General features: G+C 47.4%; 1 protein-coding gene across 2 annotated transcripts in view; it reads right to left on the bottom strand.

The window, feature by feature from the left end:
- Window positions 1–526: 526 nt before the first annotated feature.
- Window positions 527–25562, bottom strand: part of HABP4 (hyaluronan binding protein 4) — a 155453-nt gene continuing 130417 nt past the window's right edge. For both annotated transcript variants that reach the window (XM_085632882.1, XM_085632884.1), the window contains exon 8: window positions 527–1063. In XM_085632882.1, coding sequence (XP_085489008.1) covers window positions 995–1063 — 69 coding nt within the window. In that variant the 3' untranslated portion in view covers window positions 527–994. The remainder of the gene's footprint in view (window positions 1064–25562) is intronic.

The following is a 25562-nucleotide window of genomic DNA, read 5'->3' on the forward strand; positions in this document are numbered from 1 at the left end:
CATTAAAAGATTGCGGAATCCTCACTGGTGCTTCTTCATTTGCTATCAACCACAGTGTAAAAAAGAATCTAAAGCTAGTGGCCAAGTACAGAGCACCGGAGTGCTACAGCTCCCTCTGGTCAACACACAAGGTAAACTTACATCAACTATAGGAAGTGTCAGAGACAAACCCTATATGATGGAATAAAGCACAGCATATGAAACTGGTCATTCTGCAAAACCTGCATGGTCTATTGGTTCAATCCAAAATAAGTTTCAAATCCGAGACTACTTTACATAAAAGAATCCAACATGACATATGTAGACTACAGATCTGTCCCCGACTTGCATGGCAGATGGTTAGCTTGACCTTACAAAAAAGAGCAACTATACATTTCTGCACTCTATTGCTGGCAAGTACACTGAACAGTTAAGTCTTTGATTTGGTACTACTCCACAGACACAAAAACCACACATGCAGACTTGCAAGTTAGGCAATCCTTCCAAATCTTACTCTACATAAAGTATAATTATTGAAAAAAGTAAGTTTGAAAGCTGTTAGATATGTTTATTTTTCAATTCTGAATAATGCAGTAGAATTGCATAAAATTCAATGGAACATTGTTGATTTAACAATGAAGTAGGGAACTCTTTATTAACTTCCAGCTTTCTAGTACATCGTCCAAACTGAACAGTAATATACAGCTTGTATGAATTTGAAGTAGAAATCAACCTTTATATACATATTTTTTAACATCTTGCTCTTAACTGTCTGAGTGGTTAACCATATAAACCTTTGCACACCTGTCCGGACGCAAACACCATTAGTGTTCTCAAAATGCACCTTAATTTTTAGCCCCAAATCCATGAAAGCGCAATCAACTGACATTACAAGGAAAAGTGTACATCATTCCATTTTACTACTTGGTCGCTCCCATTTCTTCCACCATATGCATGAACAGTTGACTTCAAGACCAAGCCATTTCCAGATGTAAATTAAGGCATTGGGGCTGCTTTAAGCCAAAGCAGGAAAATCCTCTGGGTCATCCGGGTTAGGAGCCAGGCTTAGTGTAGGAACTTCAGTCTACATGGGTAGAAAAAAAAAAAAAAAATTAGAAATGCTTAAACTATTGAATGCATACAAAGTTTGACTCAACTTAAACACTTTAATGTACAAAGAACTAACATCTAATAATTAAAATTAAACTGTAGACAAGGAATAACCCACGCACAGCTAACCTGAGGGCTGAACGCCCATTGGACAGCATAGGTCTGCTTCGAAGGAATTTGAAGAATGGTGTATACATCACTGGAAAATATGCACCGTTTTGAACGGTCACATTACTGTAGTGTGAAACACTCAAGATTCAGCAGAATTTATATGTCGGAGTCTCACTTTATTTTTGGCTAGGGTGGAACTAGTTACTTTAATATAGCAGTTTCACTTCTTTGGGGTTTTTACTGTGACACTGGGTGGGTTCTTAAAACTTGTGGTCTGGAGCCTCGTCATTGTATCAGGAAGCCATGCTCTAAACTGGGCATTTTGCTTACTAGTTACTTGCAAGAGATGAATATAAATGCAGGAAATCACAATGGAGCAAGTAGTTTACTTCAATTATTCCTCTCAGACCTCAATACCATTTAACTACCTGCCACCTAATGTCAGGATTAAACAAGTTCTAAACTCATTGTCCAACAATTTTATTATCTTTCTGGTACGCAATAGCTTGCTTCAAACCAAACAGTCAGATTACCAGTCAAAGGGTAGATCGAGACAGTAGCTACAGGCATTGCTTTTTTAAATGTATTGCCTAAATTTCTGCTGGGACACGGCATGTCATGTGCTATAACTGGATATGGGTGTAAGCACACAATGGGCATGTAGTTATCTGGACTATTACATGCCTGCAGCATGGGTATTTTCAAGATTGGATAATCTTTGAAGAGTAGAAATACCTATGCACTGCTAAAATATGCACCCTACAATGGGGACCTTTGAAAACACCTTGCATGAATTATAGACCAACTCCTAGTCCTAGATAAAGGAGGTTGAAGAAAACTCTGTGGTCCTAAGTAAGCAAAAAACGTCGACTAATCCACATGTTATGAAGCAAATCTTTGGCCAAGAAACAATCTATTTACTCACTAGGATAGCTTGGTCTATGCTTTCTGGAAGGAAAAAGGGGCATACGAGGGTGGAGGTCTGGCGCGCCCATATATCTAGATTTTATTTTACATACCACATGGGGAGGGATTAATCCCCTTAAGCAAGGCTGGGGTGTTGCAGAGGTTCTTCCCTTCGATCAAAGGTGGTTCAAGAGAAACAGGAGAGCTGTAATCTCAGAGGTTACCGCACCATTGCAAAGAGGAAACCTATATATTCAGTCACAGTTCGCACGTACAGGCCAAACTTGCTCACGGCATCAGTGTGCACAAAGGATACTGTGGTAACCAGATAGTAGTGAGACCTCGGGGTGAAAGGATAACGTTGAAGATCATATACTGATTGTAGTTATGTAGAAGTCAAGTCTAACAATCTGTTTGCAGAGTGGTGTACTTTGAGCTTTAGGAGGCTATTCTGGGACATTTGTCTGTCGCCATTTCTCTGGTCTTTATGTGGAGCAGTTTTATCAATTTATTTGGTGTATCAAGATTGACGGTTTGGAGAATTGTGCTCAGTGGTGCAAGTAGAAGGTATGTGGTATATGTCAGGAAATATACTGACATCTGCTGTATGTTGCTCAATCAGCTCATCAATAGTGTAATAATATATATATAAATAAAATCAGAAGATTTTTGCTGCAAGGAAACCATAACAGTTGGAAAATCTCAGGACCGGATAAACACTTTGTAAGAACATTTTATTAAAGCATCACCATAACAGAACACCCTGGGAGTTCACATGGGTTCCATTGCTGGAATTTCTGCTCACGTTTTAGTTAAAATAAAAATAATTTTCAATGAGTAGCTATAAAAAAAATCTGCTTGAGGGAACTGGGAAAATAAGGCCTGATCAGTAACCAAATTGTAACCACACTGCAAGTCCAGAAGCAACTATTTTAACCAGTTCCATTTGTGTATTGTTCACCTCATCGTGTGCAGACTAAGGAGAAATACACAACTTGTGTTCTAGCCTGAAGACAAAGGGGCTTAGTTATAAATGTATTTTAGACACATACTTATGGTAAGTATCAGAGTACACAACATGCTTCAGGGTCAACCCTGTATTGCTGGTCAGTCTTCAACATTAATCTGCATTACTTTCTTCTAAATCCCAGCATCTCCGTTTTTATTAACTGGATCTCCTATACTTGGCAAAAAAGATTATTCTAAGTGGTATTCAATACTGCTTGAAGACAACTGAAAACGAAGGATTCAGATTCATGACCAATACTTAAGGTGTGTTCTGTATAATAGTCAGGCTGTTTTACACTCCAGACACGTGTATAACCGCAATCTATAAATAACATTGTTCTGGATTGAAGCTGAACAAAAAGGTAATGATAACTTCGGAAAGGAAAATTACAAGGAGCTATTCAGACTTTCCAAACTTGAGGTACTTTCTCCTATAGAAGAGATGCGACCTCTGCCTGTTTTTAAGTTATGCATTTATAGAACATAAGGTTATAAGAACAATTGTTACTTACCTGTAAACAGGTGGTTCTCCAGTATTGGTGTCTTTCATAGATTCACATGCTTGAATATTCCCCGTCGTCGGAGTGGGAGTCCCACGGTAAATAAAATAGCAATATATACATATATATAGTAAAATATATACATAAGTAATCATATAATTAGTGCATATAGGTGTAAAACACACATAGTGTACCTATAAGAGAAAAACTCCATAGGAATACAATGGAGAGAGACAAAAGACCTTTGTAGTCTATCTCTGTCATTATGTAAGTCCGAACTCCAGCCAATCAGGCGTCAGCCCCTCTCTAGAACCTTCTCCTCAGAGCTTCTCACCTCAGATTTTCGTAGCACAAGAGTGACTGTAAAGTGCATGAGGAGAAGAGAGCCTCTGAAGGGAGGAGGGAGGGTCGCATGTGAATCTATGAAAGACACCAATACTGGAGAACCACCTGTTTACAGGTAAGTAACAATTGTTCTTCTCCAGTATTAGGGTGTCTTTCATAGATTCACATGCTTGAATATAGAATAGCTAGCAGTAACAATCACCATTGTTTCCATGCCAAATAGATTCAACATATATAGATAATCAATCTTCTTATGCATAAAAACAGTATTGAACAACTGTAATATTGTAAATGCATAATATATATATGGAAACAATATGGAGGCGGGAGGAAGAGGCTCACCTTACTTAAAGATTGCGCAGCACTGCCTGTCCCACCGCAGCATCCTCCTCGCTTAAAGTTGCTAAGCAGTAGTGCTTAGTAAACGTGTGTCTGGTCGACCACGTAGCTGCTCTGCAGATGTGTTGCAAAGATACTCCAGCAAATAAGGCAGTAGATGATGACACTGCCCTAGTGGAGTGTGCCCTCACTGGAGACTGCAGAGGTTTATTTGCCCTTTGGTGGCAGAAGACAATAGCTGCCGAGATCCAGCGTGCAATCGTTGGTTTAGTAACCTGACGTCCTTTATGACAGCGTCCATAAGCTATAAAAAGTTGATCGGATTTCCTGAAAGAAGCTGTCTTACTGATGTAGAACTTAAGACACCGCTTGACGTCCAAAGAATGTAATCTTTGTTCTGCAGGTGTCTGAGGATTGGCAAAAAAGGTCTTTAATATTACTGGCTCATTAATGTGAAAGTCAGTAGGCACCTTGGGTAGAAATGATGGATTGGTGCGTAACACTGCAGCATCCGGTTTGAACTGCAGGAACGGAGGTTTGATGGTAAAAGCATGGATGTCACTGACACGACGAGAAGACGTTAGTGCCAGAAGTAGAGCTACTTTCCAAGTGAGATATTTTAGGTCGGCCTTGTGAATGGGCTCAAACGGAGGTCTCATCAATTGTGCCAACACAACGTTGAGGTGCCACAACGGAGGAGGACGCCGAACTGGCGGAAATTTCCGGAATAGGCCCTTAAAGAATTGGCGGATTATTCTTGAGGAACAAAGGGAACTTGATCCATCTTGCCGGAAACGGGAAATGGCTGCTAGAAAAACCCTTAGGGTTGCATGCGACAGTCCAGAACTGGCTAGGTGCAAGAAGAATGGTAGCAATTGCTCTGCCGTGGAATGTATCGGATGAACTCCGTTAGCAGCACACCAATGGCAGAATCGTTTCCATTTAAACTTGTACGTCCTGATTGTAGAAGGTGCTCTTGCCTGGGCCAAAATATCCCTACAATCCTGGGGGATGTCTAGGTGGGCGAACTCATGGTGTTCAGGTTCCATGCTGATAAGCTCAGTGAGGAGGGATTTGGATGACAAATTCTCCCTTCGCTCATGGTAAGCAGATCCGTCCGATGTTGCAGGAGGATTGGCTGGCATTGGGACAGGAGGAGCAGTTCTGAGAACCACGCTTGCCGTGGCCAGCGCGGGGCTATTAGGATCAGGTGGCAAGGCTGTCTCCTCATCTTCCAAAGAACCCGAGGTATGAGGGGTATTGGAGGAAAGGCGTACGCAAATAGATTGCACCAGTTTATCAAAAGGGCATTCCCTTGTGATTGCTTGTGGGGATGCCAGCTTGCGTAATTTCGGCATTTCCGGTTCTCCGGCGTGGCAAAGAGATCGAGTTGCGGACGGCCCCATAGTTGGAATATCCTCTCTAGAGTGGGTTGGTGTAACTCCCACTCGTGGGTCGATGAGGAGGACCTGCTCAGGGAATCCGCTAGGACATTGGATACTCCTGGCAGGTGGACTGCCGTAAGCAAGATCTGATGACTGAGAGACCAGTCCCAAATTCTTTGAGCTAGCCTGGAGAGACTTGGGGATCTTGTTCCGCCCTGTTTGTTGACATAGTGCATACAGGTTGTGTTGTCTGTCTGTATTAGCACTGACTCTCCTTGGAGCAAAGGCAGAAACGATTTTAGAGCCAGAAAAATCGCCATGAGCTCCAACCTGTTGATGTGCCAAGATCTTTGATGTGTGGACCATCTTCCCTTCACAGAGAGATCCTCCAAATGAGCGCCCCATCCTTCCAATGAGGCGTCTGTTGTGAGTGTTCTGTCCGGTGGCAGCGACAGAAAGGACATGCCTTCCGTCAAGTTGGCTGGAATTGCCCACCATGCGAGTGCTGACTTTATCTGATCTGTGACACATCATGTCGTGGAAAGATCCCGTTACCTGACGCCACTGAGCATCCAGAGCTTCCTGGATAGGACGTGTCCTCAGCCGGCAAGGAGGGATCAAGGCAATGGATGATGACGCCATCCCCAGAAATGATTTTAATAGTCTCACAGAAACTGACTCTCTTGATCTGATCAGAGCCACCAGTCGCAGCATCTTTTTGAGACGCTCCTGGGAGAGGAATGCCTTCGCTGACACAGTCTCCAGAGTTGCGCCCAGGAAATCTCTTTGTTGGTACGGATGAAGTTGGGATTTTTCCACATTTACGGACAGGCCTAAAGAGCGACACACGTTCTGGCACAGAAGAGTGTGTTGTCGCAGGTGAGTGCTTGACTGAGATTTCAGGAGAAAATCGTCCAGGTATGGAAATATTTGCACTCCCTGGAGGCGCAAATACGCTATTACTGGAGCCAGTACCTTCGTGAACACTCGAGGGGCTGAGCGCAGGCCAAATGGTAACACTTTGAATTGGTAATCGTGTTGACCCACTCGAAAACGCAGGAACTTTCGATGCCGCTGTAAAATAGGGATATGAAAATAGGCATCCTGGAGATCTATAGTCGCCAGAAAATCTTCCTGCAAGAGTAAGCGCAAGATGTCTACCAGCGTCATCATACGGAAGGATTGGCTCTTTATATATTTGTTTAGTGCTCTTAGATAGAGGATGGGCCTCCACTCTCCGTTTTTCTTTGTGATCAAAAAGAACCGGGAATAAAAACCTTTTCCCTTCTGAGACACTGGTACCAGTTCTATAGCTCCTTTTTGCCTTAAAAGTCGGACTTGATGCAACAGTTCTTTCATGTGAGCTGGTGGCGGTCCGGAGGGTGGAGTGGGAGGAGGGAATTTGGTGAATTCTAAGGCGTGTCCCTTCTTCACAATGTCCAAAACCCAACGGTCCTTTGAGATGGAGGACCATTGGGAAAAGAACAGAGAGATTCGACCTCCAACCTTGTCTGTCCGGTAAGAGTCACTGTCTCTTTGATGCGGATCCTCTGTATGAGGATTTTCCTCTATATGACTTGGAGGTTTGCTGCCGTGATGTTTGCTGTTGCTGTCCATAAGAGTAACGGTTGGACCCTTGATTGTAAGGTTTGTATTGTTTATTGTCTCTTCGAAAACTTGAGGAGGTGCCGCGTCCGCGTGCACCACGAAAATTACTTCGCTGAAATTGAAGGTTTCCTAGTGATCTAGCTGTTTGTGTCTTTCTTTATGGACTGTAGAGCTTCATCGACGTGGCTCCCAAATAAAGACTCGCCGTCATATGCCATGTTTAAGATCATAGACTGAACCTCCTGACGAAAGGATGTAGATTTTAACCATCCTTGCCTACGCAGAACAGCCGCTCCGGCAAGCTGACGGAAACCCATGCAGGCGATGTCTACTGCACAATCGATTATTTCCGCCGATGCCGCTTCTCCCTCTTGGAGCAACTTCATTGCCTCCACTTTAGATGGCTCTGGTAACTCCTGAACCACATCCGAGATATCAGCCCAAACTTGTCTGTCATATCGTCCCAGGATGGCCAAGGCATTAGCTGCTCTAACCACCGTAGAGGCCATAGAAGAGAATTTACGCCCTATGGCATCCATCCGACGTCCGTCACGATCCGGAGGCGAGGTGATGGAAGATGCCGGATTTTTCGCCTTACGTTGCGCTGCCTGCGTAACGACCGACTCAGGTTTAGCCTGACCCGTGAGGCATGCTGGGGTTCCTATCGGTGCCTTATATTTCTTTTCCAATCGAGGCACCTGAGCTGGCAAGGTATTCGGTGTCTGCATTAATTTCTTGCCTTCTTCCCAAATAAACTCAACTATGGGAATAGCATGAGTCTGTTTGTAGGGTTGATTCTTGAAATCATAAAGGAAGCAATCTTCCTCCCTGCGCTCCGTTGTTAACTTAAAACGGTGTGATGCCCTTTCCATCAGTTGGTGAAAATTGGCTATGTCCACTGGTGGTGAATCCCCTGTTACTATTTGTGATGGGGATGGTGTTTGTGCCTGGTAATTGTCCCACTCCGCCATATCATCATCATTGTCATCTACATCCCCATCATCATCAGGGATTTCACCCTCTTCTAGGTCCTGAGGGCCTTCCTCTACAGGCTCATAATGAGGCAACACCCTTTCCGGAACCTGTCGTGGAGGTACAGGCGGCATCTGTGGAGCAGGATTTACAATAGGTACCGGTGGAATAATTGCTGGAATCACCGGGGTTGACGGAACCTCTGAACGTTGAGGGGATAGAGGGAACCGTTGGTTGTAGTCGTCCAACATGCGTTGGAGATTAGTAATGAGCGACAGAGGAAGAGTCGCCGTTTTATGCTTCGGAGGGGCCTGGTGTATAAATACCGGATCCTCATCCTCACTACTGACATCCTGGCACTTAATAACCAAGTCGGATGGACTTTGTGCCGTTCCGAAAGACTCCGGTAACCCCTCGGATTCCTGATCCGAATCTGTAGCAAATAATGGTGAGGGAGGCTGTGCAACTCCCAAAGGAATATTATGTTCCTGGCTCTCCAAGCCCACAGTAGGAGGTAATGGTGTCCAAGAAACTCCTTCCCTTCTTGTTTTCTGGGTAGTCGCCACACCGCGTATTCGTACCCTTACGAATGTCTGTGGGGATGTACTCGTCGACGGAGCCGTCGTCGAAGGAATGATGGTCGACGGAATTATCGTCGACGACGTCTGTGGCAACAAGATTGCCGTCGTCGGATTCGCCGTCGACGGGGTCGCCGTCGACGGGGTCGCCGTCGACAAAGCCGCCGTCGACGAAGCCGCCGTCGACGGAGCCACCGTCGACGGAGCCACCGTCGACGGAGCCACCGTCGAGGTCTTCGTAGACAAGGCTTTCGTCGACGGAACCACCGTCGACAGTGTCGTCGTCGGGATCTTCTTTTTCTTCGCCGACGGAATGGGCGTCGACGAGCTCGACGACGTCTTCGTCGACGACACAGTCTTCGTCGACGGAACCTTTACCGTCGACGTCGAAGTAATGGGCACAACAGAAGTCACCGCCCTTGAAGAAGTGATGGTAATCGTCGACGAGGATAACGTCGACATAACGCTCGTCGACGACGAAGCAGCTGACGTCGTCGTCGGGGTCACCGTCGACGAGGTAGAAACAGCAGATCTCGTCGTCGGGAGCATCGTCGACGAGGCTGACAAAGTTTTCCCCAAGGAATGGGAAGTAGACGCCTCAGCAGCCTGAGAACAGTGTCCCATAGGCGACAAAGCAGTAGGTGAAACCACAAAGGTGGCAGTTGTCAGAGGCAAAGCCAGCTTCTTTTTCTTCAGGAAAGGAGATGGTAACTCCTGCACACTACTGCGCTTAGAGGCTGGTTGAGAACGACCAGAAAAGAGACTTTCCACATCAGAGGGAGAGTTATCCTTGTCCTTCAGTCTCTGTAGCCATAAAAGCAGGCGGCCTTCTCTGTCCTTTAGAGTTTTTGTAGAAAAAGTTCTACAAAACTTACATTTTGCCACCTCATGGTCAGGATATAAACAGTAAATACACTTACTGTGTGGGTCCTCAGAGAACAAACGCAGTTTTCCACATGAAGAGCATGGTCTAAACAAAGATTTCTTACTAGAAGACATCCTCACTGACAAAACTGAGCAGAGCTCAGGGAGACTCCCTGTCACACGACGTGCGGTAGAAAATCTGAGGTGAGAAGCTCTGAGGAGAAGGTTCTAGAGAGGGGCTGACGTCTGATTGGCTGGAGTTCGGACTTACATAATGACAGAGATAGACTACAAAGGTCTTTTGTCTCTCTCCATTGTATTCCTATGGAGTTTTTCTCTTATAGGTACACTATGTGTGTTTTACACCTATATGCACTAATTATATGATTACTTATGTATATATTTTACTATATATATATATGTATATATTGCTATTTTATTTACCGTGGGACTCCCACTCCGACGACGGGGAATATTCAAGCATGTGAATCTATGAAAGACACCCTAATACTGGAGAAAGTTGTGTTTTCTTATGTAGGTATTGAGGCTTGGCAAAACATCTGCTGTCAATGTGCATTACTGAAATACCACAAAACTAGCATTAATGGGCCAATGCCACTGAAAAGTGGTTTTATGGAATTAATCACAGTCATACTCTCCAAACCTTCACTTTAAATTGTGCAAAGCTGCTACTTAAGAATGCGGGCCTTGTGGAGGAGGCTGAATTTGCAATATCATTCAAGCCTCACAAGTAGAATTGCATGTGAAGTTTGATCTTTGTTACTGCCAAGTTTGGGCATACGCTGCGATGTTGCAGACTGTCCTTAAAACCTAGAGGGATCATTGTTTTGACATTTGTAGAGCGTGCACTCACCCAAGAAGTAGAGGTCTTGGCACTAGTCTACAGCCTGTTGCTAAGACAGGAGAACAGAACTAAGTCAATAGCAACAGACAAGTTGATCAGTTTGTGGAACCCCAACCAGCTCAGATGTAGCAAACAGTTCCAGGCTTTGATTATGACCGAAGAAAAGTGTGGACACTCAAGCGCACCTCCAGAATCTAGGATGCGACAAGATTACCAGATATGGATTTTAGGGATGATAGGAAAGAATGTTTTGCCTGTATACAAATGAAGATCCATATACAGCACTGTGACAAACTGGGCATCCAAGTCAAGAATCAGCAAAGGTGCTGCATTCTTAAAACGCAGGACTGCTGAGCAAAGTAGGCAAAGTAACCCACAAAAAGTTTGTTGCTGCGCTGGTGAGAAATCGAGGACTAAAGAAAAGAAATGCCCTACTTAATGATGAATAGTTAACAAGCAGAAGTTTCCCATTTAAAACTTGTAAGAAAACTCTGCATTAAGAATGGAGGCTGGACATGGGCTACAGAGGTAATTGTCGCCCCTCCTCCCCAGCAACCCCCACCCCCCCAAAAACGGTTTGTCTCGTTGGCATTTAACTATTAGGAAATTTAATTCATCCAATTATCTAGGAAACTAATGCAGTCAATAAACTTGAGTTTAAAGATAGCATTCTCCTCAAAGTGCAGCATAAGTTGGGCATGGTTATAAGCATAGACTGTTCATTCCAAGGGTCAAATAAAAGATAACATGTTCAATAAAGAAAGATTACAGTTGGAGGCCCGAGGTACCCTGCAAGACATCTACTTGAATGCCATACACTATAGATCTGAAAGAGTCTGGACTTGCTAGGGTAGTCTCTTCCATATCATTATGGACACCATTTCTGCACTTTAGAGCGATGACTCCAAGCTTTGGTGTGGTCTTTCTATTTTGCTTTCTTTAAGCACATTCAACCAACACTGGAAACAAGGATTGGATTGTAAACTGTTCATAATTGGAGTGTTCATAAGTGCCAGGAGACTAGGGGTGGACGGAATTCGCGTAGTCGTGCTACGCAAAGCTCAGTGAAATGATAAAAAATCTCCGCGAGCACGCAGAGTTCCGTGAACATGCGCAATTGCTTGTTCCGCCCATTCGCGATGCTTTTTTCCTGTTGGCAAATGCGGTTTGCGTGCTCAGGAGGGAAATCTCTTGTGAACATGCATTTTAAAGCGCTGACAAGCAAAAAAATGGCGCGAAGTAGCAGAATTTCTGGCAATTCCGCGCAAAGTGAAATTCCGCAAGCGGAACGAAATTTACCGCCCAGGCCTACGGGAGACCCTGTTGGTTAGCTGCGTGCTTTATAAATCAAAATAACGGCTCAGAGCGAGGGGTCCACCTTAGTGCTCAACCATATAAAATGGAAAAAAATTCTCAAAGATCTTTACCCTAAAGCTTGCGAGACAATCCGGCCACATCTAATGCCGCTGAGCTGTCCAATAAAATTTAAAGCAGCTTTACCACCAACAAAATTAAAGCAGCTTCACGAACCATGTCAAGGGTCAAATGGATGCAACTGAAATTAGAACTTTGGTGCCAGTGGAGGAATAAAACCTAGTCTGATGCGGGTCCAACATATTTGATGCCTCCACAAACCCCAAAAACTGAGGTAACGGTCTGAATTTGGCTGGGAAAGTTAGTAAGATTGGGCTGTAGTTCGAGATGTTAGGCTCAGTATTTGGCTTATTTGGGAGGGGAACAAGAGATTCCTAGAAGGAGGATGCACGAAGAGATTGAACCAATTTTTTATGGAACAGATTCTTTAGAACCTAAAAGGGAAAGCATAAAATGTGCAGGGCGATTTCAGCACAGGCATTTCGGCCACCTGTAAAAGCAGCTCCAGCCATGTCCAGAGACGCAGGGTCTCTCGACAAAGGGTCCACGACCCCACACAACCCCCCTGCTTATTGCAGTACCACATGGCGGTAGTCTGAACAGCAGCACTAACTTTCCCTTGACAGAGTGAAGAAATGATTTCGATTTGTTCGAAGCACCAACAAATTTATGCGGAGCCCCGACTCTGCCGGACACCAGTGTCCGCTGATCTCCAACTCTCCCAAATGGCTTCCTCCATCCTAAAAGTGATTAATCTGTCACAACTGAACTCTGGGGAAGGAAGAGGGGTCTGCAGTTGACCCATTTACAGTTCGTCAACCACCACTGCAGGTCTCGCAGTTCCTTCTGAGATCTGGACCATGTTGGTGACACTCGATGCTGTGGCCACTGGAACTTCAAGTCACACTGCAGAGCCTGCATACGCCACCTGGCATGCTTTACCAACAGGGTGCAGGAGTCATGAGGCCCCAACAGCCTCAGAGCCACTCACTGAAATACAGGATAGATGCTGAAACATCAGAATCATAACCTGAATATCCTGGACTCGCTGCTCAGGAGGATAGCCCTGAAACTGCAGTGTCCAGAACGGCTGAGATGAAAGGGAGCGTCTGAGAAGGTGTTGGGTGTGACTTTGGCATGTTTATAGAGTACTGAATGCAGGTGGTTCGCCGTAATCTGAAGGTGAAGGCAGCCGGGGGCAAGGACACCTTCAGCCAGTTGTCAAGGTAGGGTGAAGCCTGATACACCCCCCCCCACCACCGGTGCAGATGAGCTGTGACCACCACTATCACCTTGGTGAACACCAGAGGGGCACTGGTAAGGCCGAAGGGGAGCATGGTAAACTGAAAATGCTCAGACCTACCTTGAGCCACAGGTAACATCTGTGGCCCGGCAGGATGGGATCTGGTAGTACACATCCTGCAGGTCCAATGCTACCATCCAGTCTTCTTGGTCTAGGGCAGACAAGACCTGAGCTAGAGCGAGCATCCTGAACTCATTCTTGAGGAAGAGATGGACGGTCTGAAGATCTAAAATAGGCTGCACCCCTTTGTTCTTCAGAATCAGAAAGTAACTGATGGCTACTGCCTACTTCTGAAACTGGGACCATTTCTATAGCTCCTTTGGCCAAGAGCTGCAACTTCCTCCTGGAGCAATTTCATATGATCCTTGTTGGACCCGGCCTCGTGGCGTGGTCTTAACCCTCTTGGTTTGTGCTCGTCCCCCGCACCGGCCTACACTGGCCGCCCTTTCAGGCCACCAGGGACCTCTCCTCCCTTCGAGGTCCCCCTTGGATTGTATCCATTTGCCTACACCCGCCTCAGCGGCCCGCTTTTCCAGGCCGCATAGGAACCCCTCATCTCTTCGGGGTTCCCCCCATGCTTGCTCCACGCACCAGCCCACGCAACCCGGCTCCGGCGAAGCCCCGACATCGAGGCACCAAGATCTGGCCAGGGGGCACCACATGGCCACTTCACCTCTCCCGGAGGAGGAGAGTTTCGATGGGACCCCCACCGTCCCCCCACACCTAGGTGCGATCGTCCTCCGGCCTCTCCGGACCTGGCGCCTCTCCCGCTGGGCGTCTGGCCTCTCCCAGCCCGGCCTCTCCGCCCCCCCCCAGGCGCGAGGGTCCGGACATCAAAGAGCTCCAGACCTATATCTGGGGCAACCCCGCAAGGGAACGGCAGTTGTATCCTGGAGTCAAGAGCCCTGCTGATGGAATCGCAGCTGACCCTACGGAGAAGAACTCTTGCTTGACCCTCAATACCACGAGCCCAGCTGACTGCGTCGCGGCTCCACCTTATTGAGACAAGGAACCTCACGGAACATCGGGGCCCTGCTGAGGCCGTCGCAGCCCAACCTCGCTGAAGCCTCCCCCAGAGCCCTGCTGACGTCGTCGCGGCTCGAGCTGAACTGAACCACCTTAAGAGCCCTGCTGACCTAGTCGCGGCTCAAGCCCCACGAACTGATCACCAGAGCCCTGCTGATGCCGTCGCGGCTCGACCACTTCGGGCCACGGAGTCCCTCCAGCTTGAGGAACAAGAACTGGGCCTAAGGTACCCTCGTACCCCGCTGCTACCAAAGACTGTCCCGCTACCCCGTCCCTACCAAAGACTTTGAGACTCTTGCGGATCCCTCGATCCCCCTTGTATATATCGATAACCATAACCTCCTAAATGCTGATAAAGAATTGCTCATCGTGATAAACAGCCTCGAGTCCTGTGTGGTGGGGTTACTGTGCTGGTACGGTATAGGAGAAGGACCTCTCCTAGGAGGCTTCTCAGCAGCGCTCGGCTACTTCGTACAGTGTGGGGGGCCCCCCTGGGTGGTTTCTCCGACTCCCCCGGGGTCCGCCTTCCAACAATCCTCCATCGGCCATTCCTAGTTTGGCAAAATGGGAGGAGTGGAAAGACAGAACAGCCCTACTGAATGATCTGCACGACCCACGTGTCCAATGTTATGGGATTCCAGTGTGGGAGATAGATTCTCCTGCCAGCTGGATTGGTGTGGTGTGGTCTTGCACAGTCAGACTAGGAGTGCTTAGAGGCTGCAGACGGTAGGGTGGCCAACTGTAGGAAACTGGCACTGTATATACTATACCAAAGTGAGGTATAGTGTGCACAGAGTCCAGTGGAACCCAAAAGGTAGGCAGAGGTGAAGTAGATAGCACCTCACTATGTGATAGTGCGGTCGGGCAGTAAGGCTTTATCAGAGTACAGTGTTAAGCATTTGTTGTACACAGTCATTAAATGAATTCACACACCAAGACAACTTCAGAACAATTGTTTTTGTATAAAAATTGGTTTTAGTTTCTAGAACCAAGCAAGCCTGGCACAGGTAAGCAAGAAATACTTCACAGTAGTAATGCAGGTGTAACCGTTTGGATTGCAATTGGATATGAACTTTGTTTTGATTACAGCATTGTTACTGAAAACGCAATGCTTTAGAAATACAGTACCTATACTTTGTATAGGTTTTTTTTTTTTAAGTAAATGACCAGCACATTAGTATGCAGATTACTTTACTTACACAATACAGTATACCTGGATACTGCATTGGGACATTTCCTGTAAACAGGAAAGTAAACGCGTTTGTTATTTAGAACAATTTTAGAAGGATTTTAGTTTTTCCAATTCCCCACTTGGAAACTTTACATAGAAAAACAGTCAGTTATCCTATGGAGGAAAGGAATATGCTACTTACCAGTATGCATCTGTTCTTGGCATGTAGAGCTGCAGATCTACACTGCATAGATCGCCATCTGATGTTGGGCCCGGATGTTTGCACTTGTTTTTGTCTTGGAAAGTCTTTGGAAGTCACGAGGTATGCAACTCGTCCTTTGGATCATAGTGCGCATGGGAATCGGTTCCATCCTCAGATTGTTTTTCGCCAGCAGGAAAAAAATGGAGCTTAACGAGAAACCGGAAAGATGTCCATGTGTGTTGTATCCAAGTAAGATAATACTGGAACAGGAGGCGGTTGGGCATGTGTAAGTAGCATATTCCGAACAAGGTATACGAGCTGCAGATTACACACTGCATAGATTGTAAAGCAGTATCCACTCTTAGCGGCGACCACCAGTATCTGTTGTAGTAGTTTGAAATAGTGTTTTGAGTACAGCCTGGCCCGCACTAGCCTGTTTAGTTTGCACGTCAACACAGTAGTGTTTTGTGAATGGGTGCGGTGTAGACCATGTAGCTGCTCTGCTGATATCATCTAAGGGGATGTTGCCTAGAAATGCCATTGAAGCTCCTATCTTTCGTGTAGAGTGGGCTTTAGGAGGAACAGATCATGTACGTTTCGCTTAATGGTAACAAATCTATGCATTTGACAACCCACCCAGCTATCCCAGATTTTGATATGGGGTTGCCTTTATGTGGTGGTGAGAAAGACACAAATTGTTTGGTCTTACGAAAGGGTTTTGTTCTTTCTATGTAGTATAATAGTGTTCTTTTGACATCTAAGGTGTGAAGAGAACTTCCTGCGACTGTTTATGGCATGCGAGAGAATACAGGCAGCTCTACAGATTGAGGTGGATGGGAGAAATGACTTTAGGGAGGAATTTAGGATTAGTTCGGAGAACAACTTTATTAAGATGCATCTGTAGAAAGGGTTCTTGAACGGTTAGTGCTTGTGGTTCACCAACTCTTCGTAGAGAATGAATATGCTACTTACCAGTATGCATCTGTTCTTGGCATGTAGGGCTGCTGACATTCATATCTGTGCATAGATCGCCGCCTAGTGTTGGGTCCGGATGTTTGCACGTTGTTGTCCTGGAAGAGTCTTCGAAGTATCCTGGGATAGGTGACTCCTCCCCTGGACTACAGTGCGCATGGGCATCCTCTCCACCCTCAGATTGTTTTTCGCCATTGTGGCAGTGATGGAGTAGATACAGAAAGTGATGACCATGCCTACAGTAATTCTGAGAGCTGCAGCTGCTACAGGCGCCGGGGAGGAGGGAGGGCGATATGAATGTCAGCAGCCCTACATGCCAAGAACAGATGCATACTGGTAAGTAGCATATTCAGTTTGAGGCATGTAGGCTGCTGAATTCATATCTGTGCATAGAATATATGGCAGTGCCCTCTTATTAGCGGCGGCTACCAGTGCCAGCTGCAGCGGTCTGAAAAAGAGTCTTGAGAACAGCCTGTCCTACAGCTGCCTGATGTTTTGATTGCACATCTACACAATAGTGTTTGGTAAATGTATGTGTAGTGGACCAGGGGGCTGCTCTACATATGTCATGCAAAGGAATGTTTCCTAGGAAAGCCATTGAGGCCCCTAACTTACGTGTTGAGTGGGCTCGTGGGGGAATCGTTAAAGTAAGTTTAGCCTTTTGATAGCAAATTTGGATACATTCAACGATCCATCTGGCTATTCCTGCTTTGGAGATAGCGTTACCTTTGTGGTGTGGGGCAAAGGCAACGAAAAGTTGTGTTTTCCTAAAGGGTTTGGTCCTGTCGATATAATACAGGAGAGCTCTTTTGACATCTAGTGTGTGGAGTGCCCTTTCTGCGACAGTTTGTGGGTTTTGGAAGAAAACGGGCAGTTCAATGGTTCGATTCATGTGGAACTGCGATACCACCTTTGGCATGAATTTGGGGTTGGTACATGTGAGAAGTTGGCCTGATGTATGATGTCACTAGTTATAGTGTACACCTTATATCAGTCCAAATACCCTTATGGTGATTGGTTGTAAAGTCAACCTTATAGACCAGCTATCCTAGTGGTAGCATGGACAAGAGCAGTCTTAGGCTAAACTCTGAATGGCATGTGAAGCCAGCTGTGATACCATATATAATCCCTTGAATACCAAATGAAAGGACACCACAACAGATATATATATAAAATAAAGTGTATTTATTCTAAGCAAACCCTCAGCACTCTTTATGAGATTAGAGGTAAGTACAACAGTCTTATTTATGCATACATTAAGTCACACAGGTAAGTAATACAGTTAGGCCCTAGGGGCCACGCAAACCATATACTAAGTAAGTGGTATAAGAACCACTGTCACGGAAATAGAATAGGCCTAGGGAATCGCTGGGGCTACACTACACGAGTTAGTTAGGAAGTGGGAGGCCCACGGGATTCGTGTGCAGAGTGGAAACACTCACGCGTAATGCGTAAAAGTCAATAGCAATAGTACAGTTTAGAAAACGGTAGATTTAGGACACTTCCGGAGTAGCTAGGAAGTTGAGACTTGAAAACTAGACACTAGGATAGTCACTATCCTGATGAGCACCGGAGTACCCAAGTTACCTAGCCCACAGGCTGCGGGTGCATAGGGGTGAAGATGCGTCGTTTTCGTCGTCGACTCCTATGGATGCCTGAAGAAAGATGCTGACAGGCAGTCAGTGAAGAGTGTCCGGTGGATCCCAAGGCTGGGATCAAGAAGAGAAGAAACCTGCAAGCAGAAGGGACAGAGTCAAGGTCACTAGTCAGTGACCACGTGGAACCAGGAAGGAACCAGGCGATGTCGTGAAGAGTTGCAGGTGAAGGTGAAGCTTGTCGCTGCAGCCAGGAGGACCAGGAAGCGTCGAGGACGTCCAGGACCAGGAGGCGAGCTGTCCCACGAAGGCTCTTGCTGTCGGCGGCGTCGAAGTTGGACTAGGACTCAATAAGCCTTGGCAAGCGGAACCCACGAACGAAGGACTTGCTTCTGGTGCAGACCAGGAAGGTCTGGGGTGCTTCTTTGCAGAGAGGCGGGAGCCAGTCTGGAGGAGCCAAACCAGCGCAGAAGATTTCAGGGTGCGTCGTCACAGAGGCCACTAGCCAGCGGGCAAGCAACCGGACAGACGCGGCAAGCAGGAAAATGCTGAAGGGCCCCACGCAGGACTCGTGGAGTGTGGGGGGCTGATCTTCGGTGCAGATGGTGCTTGGGGTTGGGGCTTCTCAATCCCCGGTGCACAACTTCGAGGGTACCTCAGAAGCTGCGCTGTAAGTTACTAGCCACTTTTTCCAGGTAGCCGGTCCCACGTCGCTCGTCGCCTCCACGGATCTCAGCTCTGCTGCAGATGTGGCTGAGGATCGGAGAAGTCTGGAAGTCAAGGCTCTGGTCGGGCTCTGCAGTCGGTTCCTCGTAGAACGGTCGCAAAGCAAAGGGTAGTCTCTTGATGGTGCCTGTTTGCACAGGGTAGCCACTCCTTGGCTACAAGGGAGATTCTTCAGTCTTCTTCTTTCGTCGAATGTCGAAGGTCCAGAGTTTCTGTTCAGTTTTGCAGGTTCAGGATAATCTAAAGTCTTGAGGCCCAACTCCCACTCTTATACTAATCTGGGGGGCTGGGATACCTGCTAGGTCACGCCTTATGGGTGGGACCTGGGAGGGGGTGGTTACACCCACTTCCCTTTGTCCAGTTTCGCACCAGAGCTGGGGCTGGAGTGCCCCAGCGCCGGTTTGAACTGGACTATGCAAGGAACACCTTGTGTGCCCCAGGCATGTCTCATTCCTTTCAGCCCACCCTGCCCCAATACACTAAAGGCTGTCTGGGGAGGTGCTAGCACCTCCCCAAGCAGGAAACCTATTGTCCAGGCCTCCCTGGCTGGGATCACTCCCAGCAGCAGGAGGTCAGACTTGTGTCTGTGGCAGCAGCATCCATTTTGTGATGCTGAGGCTTTGGTTAGAGATAAACAGCAAAGTAGGATTTTAACATGTCTCTCCCTCTAGAAGGGAGGAATAATATCCTCATCACCAGAAATGGTATGGGGGTATTATTCCAAAGTGTTAGACACCTTACACAACATGTTTTGATAAAGCCAAACCATAGTTACCATAACCGTTTAAGATTATGAGGCACTTTAAGAGTATATGGTAGGCTATATCATAGAACAGCTATAAGGACATGGTTCCGAAAGCTGCAGACAGGCTCAGCTCATGCTAGAGCACCATCTCACATGTTACCAAGCACTCTGCCTCCAGGATTGTTAAGGCCTGCCATAGGAGTGACTGATAGGTACACATGTGTCTATATATAAGGGTAGATATAGGCATACTATATCTAAGCAAGGGGTGATTACACGACCTTGCCCCAGCTGAGTGATCAGCCAGTTGTGTCTGATTGGAAGGCCAGACCAGGGGTGGCATAATACATGCTGCAGCCCCTGGGAGGCCTAGGGTACACCTATGCCCTGGGTACCTAGGGTACACTGTACAGGGTCCAATAAGGTGATCCTTACCAATTGGGAATGTACCTAGGGTACATGGAGTCCATTTTAAAGAGAGCAGACAGCCTGAGACCCTGAATGGCAGGATCTCAGGCCAACTAAGTCGAAAAACCAGCTAGACACTAGGCAAAAAGTTGGGGGTAACCATAGTCAGATATCCACCTTCCTACAGTACGTAGTACGACCATGTTGGCGTGGACCTGTATAAATGGCTCTTGAACGGTTAGTGCCTGGAGTTCACTAACTCTCCTCAAAGAAGTGATTGCTACTAGGAAAGCTACTTTCCAGGTAAGGAATTGAATCTCGCATGAGTGTAGAGGTTCAAAGGGTGGACCCATCAGGTGTGTGAGGACCAAATTGAGGTTTCACATCGGAGCCGGTGGGTGGCTTGGAGGAATGACTCGTTTGAGTCCTTCCAAGAATGCTTTGATGGCAGGCACTCTGAATAGAGAGAGGTGCTGCCTGGTCTGCAGATCGGCTGATATTGCGGTCAAATGGACACGTATAGAGGTGTACGCCAGATTGCATCGGTATAGGTGTAATAGGTAACAAATAATGTTTTGGATGGATGCGTCTAGCGGGTTAATGTCATTATTATTGCAATAAATGACGAACCTCTTCCATTTGGCTGCATAGCAAGCTCTGGTAGTGGGTCGCCTGGCCTCCTTAATGATGTCCATACAGTCAGGTGGCAGGTTGAGGTAGCCAAACTCTAGGACTTCAGGAGCCAGATTGCCAGGTTCAGCTGTTGCGGATCTGGGTGCTGAATCTCTCCATGGTTCTGCGTCAAATGCTCTGGTTTGATCCGTAGCCTTTGATGCGGCACCACGGAAAGTTCGAGAAAGGTGGTGTACCACGGTTGGCGCGCCCACGTTGGAGCAACCAGGACGAGCGTCAGTGAGTGTTGACGCAGTTTGCGTGCCACCAGCGGTATCAGTGGTGCTGGGGAAAAGCGTACGCAAATCTGCCGGACCAGTTCATCCATATCGCATTGCCCTGCGACTGTGGATGTGGGAACCTGGCGGCAAAGCTTTGGCATTTTGCGTTTGCTTGTCGCGAATAGGTCTAGCTCTGGATGACCCCACTGCTGGAAGTACGGTTGGAGTACTGATGGGTGTAACTCCCACTCGTGCATCTGGTGGCTGTGTCTGCTGAGCAGATCCGCCATCTGGTTGTCTTTGCCGGGGAGGTGTTCTGCCATGAGGAACATGTTCCTCTGAATGGCCCACTTCCACATGCTCTGAGCCAGATGAGACAACTGTGAAGAGTGTGTTCCTCCCTGCTTCTGTATGTAGTACATGGCGGTCATGTTGTCCGTCCGGATCAACACGACTTTGTTGCACAAGTGTACTTTGAATGCTTTCATAGCGAGGAAGATTGCCATCAGTTCTAGGAGGTTGATGTGCATCTTTTGTTGTTGTGTCCATAGTCCCTGCACTGTGTAATGGAGTACATGAGCTCCCCATCCCTGGAGAGACGCGTCCGCTGTCAGTATTATCTGTTGGACAGGCTCTTGGAACGGTCGGCCCTTGCAAAGGTTTTGTGGATTCCACCAATGCAGAGAGTTGTATGCCCGACCGCTCACCAACACTAGGTCTTTCAACTGTCCTTGAGCCTGATTTCACTGACGTGCTAAGCACTCCTGAAGCGGGCGCATATGTAGTCTCGCGTGTGGGACTATGAAGATGCAGGAGGCCATCATGCCTATCAACTGCAGGGAGTGTTGTGGTTTGAACTTGGAAATTAGCATTTGCATGCTGCTGATTCTCACTAAAATTTGGCTGAGCTGTGGCTGCCAGAGTGTCTATAGTTGCACCAAGGTACTGTTGTACGTGTGCGGGCTGGATATGGGATTTTGGGTAATTCAGTGAGAACCCTAGACTGTGAAGGAGGTGAATGGTGCGGGACATGTGGCTGGCACATTGCTGGGCTGACTTCGCTTGAACGAGCCAGTCGTCCAGGTAAGGGTAGACGTGTATGTGCTGCCTCCGTAGATGTGCCGCCACAGTAGCTAGGCACTTTGTATACACCCTTGGTGCCGTTGTCACGCCGAAGGGAAGGACTCTGAATTGGTAATGCTGTCCTTGAACAGTGAACCGGAGGTATTTTTTGTGTGATGTGTGAATGGGTATGTGGAAATACGCATCCTTGAGGTCCAGTGTGGCTAGAAAGTCTACCTGCTTGAGCAGCGGGAGGACTTGCTGGAGAGTGAGCATGTGAAAATGCTCGGAAAGAATGTATCTATTTAGGGGTCTCAGGTCTAATATAGGTCTGAGTGACCCGTCCTTCTTCGGTATTAAAAAGTACAGGGAGTACACCCCCGTACCTTGCTCGTGGACGGGTACGACCTCTATTGCGCCTTTTAGAAGCATACTTTGCACCTCTTGCTGTAAGAGCGTTAAGTGCTCTGAGGACATAGGACGGTTTTTTGGAGGTATTGTGGGTGGAGTGGTGGTTAGTTCTAGACAGTAACCGTATTTGATAATATCTTTGACCCACCTGTCCGTGGTGATGGAGTTCCACGTGGACAGGAACCTTTGTAGCCTTCCCCCGACAGGTGTTATGTGGTCGGGAGGAAGGGAGAGGGCGTCACTGCTTGTTCTTGGGGGAGGACCTGGTGTTGCCGTAGCCGCGTCCTCTGCCCTTTGTACTGGAGCCACGATATCCACCCCGGGTGTTTATCGTAGGTGGTTTGTGTATTGCTCTTGTTGTATGTTTGCTGTGACCCCTGTCCTCTACCTGCTCCTCTATTTCCGGGGCGACGAAAGGAGCCGCTCCGAAAGGACTGAGTTTGGAGAGCCCCCATGGACTTTGCAGTGTCCGTGTCCTTTATTTTCTCTAGGGTGGTGTCAACCTCCGGCCCGAATAAATAGTCGGGGTTGACAGGCTGGTTGAGTATGTTGTTTTGCACTTCAGGTTTGAATCCGGAGATTCGTAACCAGGCATGTCGTCGCAGCATGACGCTAGTGTTTATGGCCCTTGCGGCTGTGTCTGCGGCATCCAGCGCGCACTTGATGGATGCGTTTGTGAGGAGCTGTCCCTCCCTGATGAGGATCTCTGCACCTTCTCTGAATTAGTCAGGGAGATGTTGGATTAGTTGCTCTAATGTGTCATAGTGCGCTCTATCGTAGCGAGCGAGGAGTGCTTGAGTATTGGCAATACGCCATATGTTGGCTGCCTGGGCGGCAATCCGTTTGCCAGAGGTCTCTAACACCTTGGACTCCTTGTCCGGGGGAGGAGCGTCACCTGTTTGTGAGTGTGCCCTCTTGCGAGCATTCGCAACGACAATGGAATCCAGAGGTAATTGGCCTCTGATGTAAGTAGGGTCCCCAGGCGCTGATCTGTATTTTTTGTCTATCCTGGGGTTTATCACTCTTGCCCTGGTGGGTTCCTTGAAGATGTCCTTTGCTGGTTTGAGGACACCCTTCAACATGGGTAGAGTTTTTATATTTCTTTCTGAGGAAGCAAAAGTGTCCATAAGAAAGTCGTCCTCGACGGTGTCCGAGTGAAGTTGCACCCCATGATTGGCCGTAGCACGTTCAGAGCGTTGAATGCTGCCGTGTCCTCTGTGGGAGATGTTTTTGCTCCATAGAGTTGCGGGTCTTGTGCATCCATAGGTGCACCTGGGTCCACAGGGTCATCCCAAGTTTGATCAGGGTCTTGCTGGGCGTCAGGGTCCATGTCTCCGGGGTAGGGGACCTGGTCACCCATGTAGTCCCCCAACGCATCCGTGTCGGAGTGTGTGGGAGAGAAGGATTGTGGATCCTGGTAGGGTGAGTGGAAAGGTTCGTAAAGAAATGGTTCTGAAGCCACAGGCAGCTTTCTTTTTAGTGGAATCCTGAAGGAGTCCAAAGCCGGCTCCGAAGTTATTTTCCGTTTGTGGATAATCATCCTGCCAGTGTCTGCGTCGATTATATGCGATGGAGACGTCTCCCAGAATGTTCGGCAGGCGTGATTGTGGTATGGGTCACCCGTGTCCTGATTTGGAACATTTTCGGGGCCGTGGATGGTGGCAGGCCAAAAGTAATGTTGGCCGGTGTCGAAGAGGCTGCTGGAGCTTTAATTGGCTCGGAGCCCGACGTGTCCTGGAGGACCATTTTCTTTTTGGTGCTTTGCGCAGCAATGGGTCGAGTCTGGAGCGCCCTGGAGTCTTTCGCACCGACCGGTTCAGTGGAGGCGGTCGTGGATTTTTTCGACGCCGGTGGGTCATCGAGTCGAGGTGCGGGAGTGACCGTCGACTTCTTCGATGATTGTGGCTTAGATGCTATCGATACCGATCGATAACAGTACCGACACGAGCTAAAGGCCTTTTGGCCTTGAAAACAGGTTTTCCTAACTTGAGTCAAGATAACACATCCGAACCCAATGGCGGAAAAAAACAATCTGAGGATGGAGAGGATGCCCATGCGCACTGTAGTCCAGGGGAGGAGTCACCTATCCCAGGATACTTCGAAGACTCTTCCAGGACAACAACGTGCAAACATCCGGACCCAACACTAGGCGGCGATCTATGCACAGATATGAATTCAGCAGCCCACATGCCTCGAACGTAATGGCTACAAGGAAGGCAGATTCCATGTTAAGAATTGTAGCTCACATTTATGTAGGGGTTCAAATGGAGGCCCCATTAGTCTTGTCCTTCCATAAAGGCCTTTATGGCAGGTACTCTGAAAAGTGAGAGGTGTTGTCTATTTTGTAGATATGCTGCTATGGCAGTCAGATGCAATCTAATGGAGGTATAGGCTAGGTTGCATCTTTGGAGGTGTAGTAAGCAGCCTATGATGTGTTGGCTAGACGCATCTAGGGGATTAGTGTTATTGTTATGGCAGTATACCACAAATCTTTTCCATTTGGCTGCATAGCATGCTCTAGTGGTAGGCAGTCTAGCTTCTTTGACGTTCATACAGTCAGGATGATGGTTAAGGTAACCGAATTCTAGGATTTCAGGAGCCAGATCACTAGGTTGAGCTGAGCTGGGTCTGGGTGTTTGATCTCTCCATGGTTCTGCGTTAAAGAGGTGTGGAGTGAGGTGTAGTTTTGGGTGCAGAACTACTGAGCGTTACAGCAGTGTGGTGTACCATGTCTGTCCCAAGGTGGAGCAACTAGGATGAGCGTTGAGTGTTGGTGTAGTTTGCACACCACTAGTGGAATGAGTGGGAGAGGCAGAAAAGCATACGCAAATCTGCCTGACCAGTTCATCCACATCACATTTGGACAATGGGTGAGGATACCTGGCGGCGAAGTTTGGGCATTTGGCGTTTTCTTGGGTGGCAAAGAGGTCTATCTGTGGTTGCCCCCAAGTCTGAAAAAACAGTTGAAGAACTTGTGTATGAAGTTCCCACTCGTGGATTTGTTCTGTTTGACGACTCAAGAGGTCGGCTATTGTGTTTGACTCCTGGGACATGTTGGGCTAGGAGAAAAATGTTCTGAGGTATAGCCCACCTCCATATGCTCT

The sequence above is a fragment of the Triturus cristatus genome, chromosome 2_1 (genome assembly GCF_964204655.1).
Source record: "Triturus cristatus chromosome 2_1, aTriCri1.1, whole genome shotgun sequence".
Taxonomy (NCBI): domain Eukaryota; kingdom Metazoa; phylum Chordata; class Amphibia; order Caudata; family Salamandridae; genus Triturus; species Triturus cristatus.